Here is a 9,825-nt window from a genome sequence, read left to right as displayed (position 1 = left end):
ACATCTCAGGAGGATTTTCCCTACCTGGAAGACAAAGCCCATTCCGGTTGAAGGACAGCAGGCTTTGCAATTGGTGTTTCCCATTTGGCTTCCACTATAGTTTGCTAGTCTCTTTCTTGGAGCCTGGCATCCTTTTGCGTAAGTACTGTGAGAAGAGCCATCTTTGCAGTGAAAGTTAGTCCTCATCCTTCTCCTGAAGGTGATCACTGCCTGCTAATCTTTCACATGTGTTTTCTGGAGTGGCAGAGCCCAGAGGGAGATATGAAAGCTATGCATTAGTCTATTGCCTGTGTGGAGAGAGAAAGAATGAGTGGTTGTAGTCCTAGCCAGGGGTGTGAGGTAGAGGTTTAACATGATGTTCTGCCGAAGACTTTTTGTGTGGTTTTCAGCAAGTACTTTCCTCTCCTGGTGGGAGCTATGCAGGTGAAAGACAGCAAAACCCTTGGGTGTCAGGACTCAGAGAAATCATTAGCAGCTGCAGGTAGCTGGGTACCCACCAAAGCCAAAGGAGCCGTCTGGCAGGACTGTGGCTGGGTGTTTGCACTCACAATGCAGCATCATTGTGCAGGACCATTCACATGCAGACCCAGCTGATCTGATCACTTGCACTGCTCCAGAGGTTCACAGGAGAGGAGAGACCCTGCAGCTGGGTAGAAGGTGCTGATGCGAAGAGAAATGTCTCTACACAGAGCCTTAACTTGCACTATTTGCTATGCCAGGAGGTCTGATCATTTTTCTGGCAGCCCCTGCTGTGACCGCACTCCGAGGGGTTCCTGCTGAGTAGTTTCTGTCTGGAGGACGAGCTCTGCCCTCAGCTCTATGTGCATGCCTCTGGAGCCTGAGGTGCTGCCCTGCTGTGAAACCCTCTCTGTTTCTGCAGGCTCATCTGTGCAGAAGATGAATCATATTTTTGTATGAAGAGTTCTGGTGATGACATGTGGCAATCTTTGTTTTCTACCCATCACTCTGATGGTGTGAGAAGGCAGAGTTTATTGGACTAAAAAAAAATTAAGAACTTATGCTTGTGTCTGAACAGTTCAAACTCTGCAGCTCTTCCATGTGAGAAGGTGTTTCTGATTCAATTGCAGAAGAAGCACATCTGAGTCTGTTCTGACAGACTTTTCTCCAATCAAAATGTTTTCTAAGTGTGTGTTGGGCTAGAAAAGCAGATAAATCACCTATGCAACAGTACTGTCAATTGGATTTAGTTCCTCTGATGCACAAAAGAGAGAGCCACGCAGTAGCATCCAGCAATTTATTTTTAGTGACTCATTTTGCTATAACCCTAACTCGTCCAGAATCTACCACCTCTTGTTCCTTCAGTAGTTTACCGCCCTATGTTCATAAGGATGGTATGAAAAAGAGGGTGTGATATCAAGTCCAGTGAGAAGAGGACTACTACCCTACTTCTCAACAAGCCTTACAGCCAGCACTGGCACAGCAAGATCCTTCGTCATCTTCAAGATGATGAGACTCAGGATGCTTCAGCTGATTTATAAGGAGTCGTGGGTATATGGTGTGAGCTTAATTCATAATGGGATTGAGCTGAAAGCACTAATGCTGTTTTACTGCAGATCTGACATTAACATTCACACGGTGTCTGATGGATAGTGCAGAAGAACCAAAGTAGGTTTTCTAGTGGGTCTGGTAGCAATCCCTCTGTCTCAGCCTGATGAAATTATTGTTGCAATTTACTAAACTAAGCACAAGAAAATCCATCGGTGAACAGAGATATATAAAAATCCTAAAAATAAAACTCCAAACCCAAAGCCAGTATTTTGTCTATGTAAAAAACCAAAAAAAAAACAACTGAAACCCCACCAAAACAAAGATGGAAAGCCACTCTCAGGTAGGTAGGAAAACAGAATTTTGCAACAGCTGCATAGCAATTTTGCAAGATCTCATTTTCTCCGTCACCACATGAAGGGTACTTCCGTACTTCAAAGAGATGTGGGCAAGAAGGCAGGAATTCAGATTTAATGCATTATAAAGATGCAAAATATTAGAGTACAAAATTAGTTTTAGAAGCCCTGATTTCAGCCCAGCTTCATCTGCCTTTCAACCATAAGCAGAGCTGTAAAAAGTGTTATAGCATGAGCACTGAAAGAATGCATGCAAACTGAATTTCCTTGTTGATCCTACTTGCCAGTGTTTTAGGATTTATGTCCTACCATGCAGAATATTTGCTTCACCTTTGCTTTATGGCCATATAAGGTTGCTCACAGACTTTGAATTATGACAGAATTAGAATGTCTTCTATGGTAGAAAGTCCTTAAATATACCTTAACACATTTGCACTTCATGTTGAGATGCCTATGAAAGCTGGATTTAGGCAACAATGTCTCATTTCTCCCCAAAATATATCCTCCTTTTCTTTACTGGGGGTCTTACTGGACAGATTTTCATCAGTACTCCATATATCTGGACTTCTGAAATCCCTGCCAAAGCTGGGTCTTTGCAGATGTGGAGAAAGCTGATAAATGAGGTTACTTGGTTGGCTTCAGAAAGCAGTGAGGACAATTTAAACAATGGCATACAGCAGGCACAAGTGTGAGAAGGCAAGAAGTGCCATGGGCTCTGCAAGTCAAAGGGTGAAACCACAGTTAAGAGCTTGAGAATGGGATGAGAAAGGCAGCTATCAGATGAGGGGAGAAGACTGAAAAGGAAATAGAAAAGCTGAACTGTTGGTGTGGCCACAAGAAAGCTCTGGAAGAAGAACACATGGGATGCGAGGAAGGTTATGTTGGGGAGGTCACATTTCCACTGTGTCACCTTCAAAACTAGGGTGATGGCAAGAGATGGAGATACCCATTCCAGAGAGCTGGTACTGTCACACTCATCCTGCCAGAAATACACTGGTCCTTTGGCAAGGACCATGCCCCAAAATACCTACATTTCAGTAGATATTTAAAGAAAAAAAGGTGCCAACTAACAAGAAGTAGGTAGACTGAAAAAATGAATAACTAAGGAATATACCTCCCCCTAGAACTTGTGCTCAGTACAAAAGCATCATTACATTTGGTCTCTAGCCCAGTGTACAGAGAGCTCAGGAAGTTAAAGCTAGAGGAACTGCTTTTATTGAGGTTTAATTGCTTTTGCTTTGTTTTAATTCAGCAGCAGAATAACTGTTAGAGGAGCTGGAGAAGCCAGTTTCAGTCCACAAAAACACCAATGATTTATTTATTGCTATCATTTAGGGAAAGGGCAGCATTTGCTGGTTCTGAATATTTAACATCACAGGGAAAAGCCAGCCACTCTGAAGCCTGTGTGTTCCAGGGAAGCGCTGCAAATCAGTATGCCACCCTCAGCCCCCTACATTCTGAGCTGGGAGAGTTGGGAAGCTGTGCTCCAGTGCATTCTTACAGAGACTGAGACTTCCTCAGACCTCAGCTTCTGTGGCCATGAGCAGCCTGTTGAAGAGACCCTTCTCTGACCTGCTGTGAAAATCCAGGTAAGGAGGTGAGGTGCATCTATGCCTCAGAAGACATTTACCCGCGTGGCATTCATCTCAGGAAAACTGCAATTCATTTTACGTCATGCATCATTTATAATAATTCTCAGGAGAGCAACTGGTAGGAGAGATCAGCGCCAGTGTTTTTGCCTACCCAAATCTAGAGTGAGATGCATTTTGAAACACTGAAGGACTGTTCTTAGCTTGTCTCCCCCCTCTCCTTGGTTTTCCAAGGGACTCAAGCTATGAGCCTCAGTCTCTCTAGCTACTAATTGACCCAACCCACCAGATGTTTCTTGAAAAAGCATTCAGGAGCAGCCAGACCACAGCCACACACAGACAGAAGGGAAAACAGGAAAAGACAGTTTCCCATGCTTCTCATGTGTCACACTATCTGTTGAGCCCCTTCCTTTAACACGTCACCTACCGCAGTGGGATTTCACCGCTGCTGTTGACTGTGGAGGAAACAGGCCTGACTGCAGATGGGAATGGGTGACAGGAGATGGCCAACACCTGCCTCCAACTCTCCCCCAAGGAACCATCCAAGGGAGAAAGTTGTGTCTTTTTGTGACCATTGCTGTTTGTGAAATACCCTCAGGAGAAGAAAGTGACAGTCGCCCCTCACTCTTCCCTCTGCAAGATGTATGGAAGGGAGAAAACATTGAGTTTCTTTTTAAAGGAGTGCATTTCAAATCTCAAAGCCAATTTACAAACAGATATTCTGTCTATATTGCTTTAAATCAATGTTTAGCAGCACAAACTGAGGGTCTAACTGGCACAGAATTCAATAGCAAGATCAGTACCCAGCTTAGGACCCTTCTTGTATTTTTATTATCTGAAAATCTCTTTTTGAATGCTTAAGGAAATAGCAACTAAAAAGGTGAATGCCCCAATGGCTGGGTATGGTTATATCCATCCTATGGCCAGACCGTCTAGCAACCTCTCCCTGCTGTTTATGATACAAGGGTGAGTTTTAACTATGCTGACAGTGACCACCCCACTAGCTGTCATTCCTGATTTAATGCAGGATGAGGCTTCCCAGCCCCCTGCTCAGCAGAAGGGGTGACTTCTTCTTCTAATCTTTCACTCTTTGGGTGGTGAAGTTGTTTCCTCAGAAGCCGAAGGGAGCTCTGAAACTGCCAGCTCTCACAGGGCTTGGTTGTGCCCACAGTATAGAAGTCAAATCACCATCGCTAATATGGAAACCTGGGTGCTCTTGTCCCTTAGCAGAGTACTTGACCTTTCATCAGGCACAGGGTCCTCCTGCCAGTTAGGTAGGCAGCGAAGGAAACGTATTTGCATAGCATGGTCAGACCAAAGGTTTCTGTGAGTCACCCTGGGGCACTTTTCATTAACAAGTGTTGTTTCCAGTGCTGCTGGAGGATGACAATAAATTGATTAGCCTCTTTAAAATTTCTCATAAAATTGTATTAGCAAAACAGTAAATACATGACACAGGGACCGTAACCACGGGATGTTTACATAATGCCCACTGTGGACGAGTACTAAATACCATAAAAGACCTGAGACCCCCCCCAAAAAGTCCATGAGTTCTGGCTCTCAGAAGGCAGCTAGAGCACCATTGTTGTTGCTGTTGTTCCTCCTCCTCTTCCTCCTCCCCCTCACATTTCAGCTTCAGAGCTGTGCGCTTTGCTGGTGGTTATTGCAATTCCTATTGCTAGGCTTCCGTTGTCAGAAAAGAGTTGAGCCAGGGAAGTGTTCAGCACAAGGCAATCCCCATCTGAAATGACAGAGTCAACACACTCCAGTATCGACCTGGGGGTCGCCTCCCACTTGAGGCGCCTCTGATTCCTGTTGAGCTCCAGCCGGTAGGTGAAGTTGTCGGCTTGGGTGGGTGTGCCGATCAGCATCATCGTGGCGAAGAACTGGGGGTGGCCCTCGTACTTCTCCTGCTTCCTGAGGACCAGCAGAAACTGGTGGCCAAGGCAAGAGTGCATGATGATCCAGTCCGTGGGTGCGGGCAGGTGCATGTCTGTGGCCAGGAAGACAATCTCTGCGCCCTGAAGGATGTTGATGCGGTGGGTCTGCCTCAAGTGGGACACCACCACCTCCAGGTGCCCTTCCCACTGGCAGGAGAAGAGCGGGCACGTGCAGGGAACCAGCTGGGGGTCGTGCACTGCTTCGTGGTGATGGCAGGGAGGAAGGATGCCTTGCTCCGTGGACACCTGCGCAGCCGCACAGCGGGTCGGTGCATACTACGGGAAGAGAGAAATTACATGTGAGAGCAAGTGGGCCAGAAACCAGCGCAGATATGCAAGGTGCAGACCCCACAGACATCAGTCATCCATACTCCACCTAAGGCAGCATCAGTGGGAATGCAGGGAACTCAGCACTCCGAGGATCAGAAGCAGTCCTGACCTGGATCTGCACAGCAACAGGAGAAGGCAGTTGCCTTCTTCTCCAGGAGAAGAGACAAACTGTTTGCGTCATGATAAGTCACTTCAAATGAAAATGATGTATGTGTTTAAAGAGTGATTTCATTAGTTCAGGCGGAAAAATCTGATTAAAAGGAAAAAACAACCCAACAAAGCAAGGACAGCATGGGGCATTTTATAGAGTTAAGACTCTCGCTGCTCAGAACAAGGGAATGAAATATGTATGGCATTATTATTCTTTAATGAAACATACGGGCAAATACAGGCATTTTTCCTGAAACAATAGGCTTTATTACATCCATAATTTGTGAAATAAATGTCAGTTTTTGTTGTATATGATACCATCACTATTTTTTTCGGTCAATGCATTTGTGCCTAATCGATGCTCTTACCACCATAAATCTTGAATTATTCTCAAAGGTGATTGGATGGCAAATTTAGGGCATTTTTATACTAAGTTAAATTTGGATTAATGTGGGGCAGCCTGCTAAAAAGGCAGCAGCTCTTGCAGAAGAATTCCACGTGAGGACTAAAAAGCAACCTGCTCTGCCTCTCTCAAGTGGATGTTGTTGAAGGGAAATAAGTCTTACTCAGCCAAAAGTGTATTCACATGTAATGTTGTTCAGGAAGAGTAATGTCTCCCCACAGTAACTGTGTGCATAGACAAACCCTAAGGCACAGGCATGCTGGTCATGATTCATCTTACCCAATTTTAAGTATTTACTTCAGCCACCCAAGACAAAAACCTGGTTACCTGGGACTGTCTCTGCAGCCTGTAGAGTGAGGCATCCCTTAGAGTGCAGGACTCAGACCTTAGCTGGAGTAGTTCACCTTCTAAAGGTGACACCAGCTGATGCCAGAGAGACTGAGATCCAGTCTGCCTAATTATGCCTAAACTTTGGCTGTTTAAGCATTTTTTCTCTCTGAACTCCTCTTACAAGGGTACATCTCTTATATCCATTAATAGGAGTACGTACACATATATGTACATTTTGCTTTAGCACATGTCCTAGGAAGATAAATGTAATTCCCTAAATACCGCTCCACGTCCCCTCATTCTAATATATGTACCCAAAATGACATGAACTATATTATCGTTCTAACACTTAGCAGTTGTTCTCCTCCATGCCACATCCAAGTCATAGCAGATTTGGGATTCTTGAGCAGAGATTTGTTTTATATAGGGCCAAGCATAATCCAATGTAACAGGTGGTAGATTTGCTGCAAAGGGTGCGTTGTCTCATCTCGTTATGGATACCATGAAGCCTTTCAGTACAGCCTTGCTGTAAGCAGTTTTTCCCACCAGAACCCGTACATTTCTTTACAGGATGTTTTGGAAGGCAATCTCTTGGGTAAACTGTCCTAACTCTCAGATGACCAGGGCTTCCTTGCCAACCAGGATGACAATTCCATCCATTCTCATTGTGTCAGTAGCTGCCAAAGGACGTGATGGATAGAGCAGGGTTGTGATTGCTGTTGCTGTGAAATTCATGTCTCTTCCCAAGGCACTGGATGTCAAAGGGAGCTTTTTCTTCTTCCTCTGGCATTTGATATGAAGAATAATTGACTAGTTAAGCCTTACTATTGAAACTGGCAGCTTTTTTCTTTTGACAATTATTACTTCAGTAGTACTGTTCTACTTTTCCCTTCCTCATATTTTATTTGTTTTGCTGTATAAAATTCAAGAATATAAACTTTCAAAGAAGATAATGAATTGAGGACAGATAAATGACTATCATGGTCTGGGAAATAAAACAGGTCATTATAAACTAATCAAGGTTTGTGGCTTTAGCTGCCTGCTTATCGCAGTGGGATTACTGGTTCACACTTAATTCTACATTAATTTTTGCATCCCATTAGGATGAAAGTTATGGTTAATTTAAACTCTTTTTGGTGAAGGAGGCTACTGCAATGGCAGATCATAAAAGCCTTTTAAAAAAAATCCCTGAAATGCTAATTGCCTCATAAAATGAATTTTAATCTCCCAATCTAATACAGTGGGTGTGAGCAATTACCTTCTCTCACCAAACTGTTAATGCAACATTAGTGATTATACTAATTAAAACTAATGAACTCATACTCACATGCTGATAAACCTCTTAGCCACTCGACAAGTTCCAGCCTTCTATCAGTTTTATTTAACTCCCCTTTTGGAAGATGAATCTTAAATTAACCTCTTGACTAACATTCAAAATTAGGTTTTGAAATTTGAAGCTTTATAGACTGTATATAATTCTTCTCCAAAGATTACCAGAGTCAGAGAAACCATTTCCACTGAGGATGTAATTGAATTTAGAAATGCATCCTCCTAATTTGAGAAGCATGGGGAGCATGGTAGCTCATTCATCTAAACTGCATCCAAGGTAAGAAAATACAAATATCTTCAAAAATCTCTTTATGACAAACATGTTTCTATGGCTCAGGTACTGGAAAAATAAATTACAATGAGCAACTTAAACAATATATCTTTCTTCTTTCCTAAACTAATGAACGTTTATGTGTGTAAACATAACTGTGAATTCCCTTTCACAACTCACATTTCTGAAATATTTCCACAAATCACTTCAACAAAGGATTTCTGGTCTAACTTTGTTCAGTTCAGGTTTATTGAAAATTCTGGAAACCCAGCACAAACCATGTGATCTATTTTTATTCTCTGACTTGGTAAGAACCATCTTCAAAATCTGGCTTCTGAATTGTTCAACACTCCTGTTTCAAAATTCTAAATTTGTATTATTTTGAAAGAAACATTTAATAATTCCCTTTCACAGAAAAAAAAGAAGAAGCCTCAGAGAAAAGTATTATTTTACATTTACTTTTGAGGTATGAGTGTAACTATCAGGGTGTTTGTGCTCTTCTTGGTCATTCATATGGCTGTGAATTGAAATGCTAAAATTGAAATTCAAAACAGGCAATAAATGGTCACCTTGAGTGTATTTAAATGCTTGAATAAATATTTATGAACAGTTATTCCATGTTTAATCTGCTCCAGTGTTTACTTTCTACTATTTATTGCCCGATTACCTAATAAAATTAGGTTTATTATATTGTTGTGTCAGTCCAGTATTACTCTCAATTATCTTTTAGCCTGTTGGCCAGTTTCAATCAAATTGAATGATGGGATGGAATTCTCAAATGCTTTAATTTTCAACCATGTCTGAGAGAAGAGGCACCAGGGTAGAGAAGTATGACCCTTTCATGTCTCCAGGGAGGAACAGCTTGCCACGTGGGCAGTATTACATTGACAGATAGGAGTGAACCTAAACAATGGCAGGTCCCAAATGGATTATAGACACCAGAGAACCCACATGAGACAGTGTCTTTATGAACAGGAGAAAAGGCTTCAGCCAGAGTGCTCCTCATTAGACACAACATAATCTCACTACGAGGCACCAAACCACAGGAAACCAGGCTCTGCTGCTCATAGAAAAATTTCTTTTTAATGATGAAGCTTATTACAGAGCAGCTCTTTTTAAGAACGAGTAATTTGGCAAAGAGCAATTTATAAACACACGGTGCTTTTCTTATGGAAAAAGCCCCCAGCCAAACGATGACTAGATTTGGACTGGGACACAGGTTTTCTGCTAAAAATGCAGCAAATTGCTTTAGATGTGACACATTTGTTCTACCTTTGATGTCTGAAGAGTAGGTCCCTAACTCTGAAGACTATCCGCTCCTTTTACAGCCCATGCAGAGCCCTGGAGTGCAATTCATTTGATTCCAAGAGGTGCTGAAGGAACATCCCCTGGACACCCTCTCTACATGCAGACAGGACCAAACCCACCCTCAGCACAGACCCACAGATGTTTTACTGGTTTCTAGACCAGAAACAGAAGGACAACCTTATTTTAGTCAGGAAAGAGCTGTACCTCTGCGGGCTTCTCCTGCTGCGCCAGAGACAATGCAGCCCATGGAGAGAGAAATGGATGCCTGTTCACATGAGGGTGTAAATCCACGGCTCCCTACCATCATTACAAC

At 42.9% G+C, this 9,825-nt stretch overlaps 1 protein-coding gene across 2 annotated transcripts in view; it reads right to left on the bottom strand.

Annotated features, from left to right (window-relative positions):
* Positions 1 to 4,857: 4,857 nt before the first annotated feature.
* Positions 4,858 to 9,825, bottom strand: part of SIAH3 (siah E3 ubiquitin protein ligase family member 3) — a 44,582-nt gene continuing 39,614 nt past the window's right edge. For both annotated transcript variants that reach the window (XM_032099781.1, XM_032099782.1), the window contains exon 3: positions 4,858 to 5,667. In XM_032099781.1, coding sequence (XP_031955672.1) covers positions 5,074 to 5,667 — 594 coding nt within the window. In that variant the 3' untranslated portion in view covers positions 4,858 to 5,073. The remainder of the gene's footprint in view (positions 5,668 to 9,825) is intronic.

Source organism: Corvus moneduloides, chromosome 2, assembly GCF_009650955.1.
Source record: "Corvus moneduloides isolate bCorMon1 chromosome 2, bCorMon1.pri, whole genome shotgun sequence".
Taxonomy (NCBI): domain Eukaryota; kingdom Metazoa; phylum Chordata; class Aves; order Passeriformes; family Corvidae; genus Corvus; species Corvus moneduloides.
This window is presented reverse-complemented; position numbering and strand designations above follow the sequence as displayed.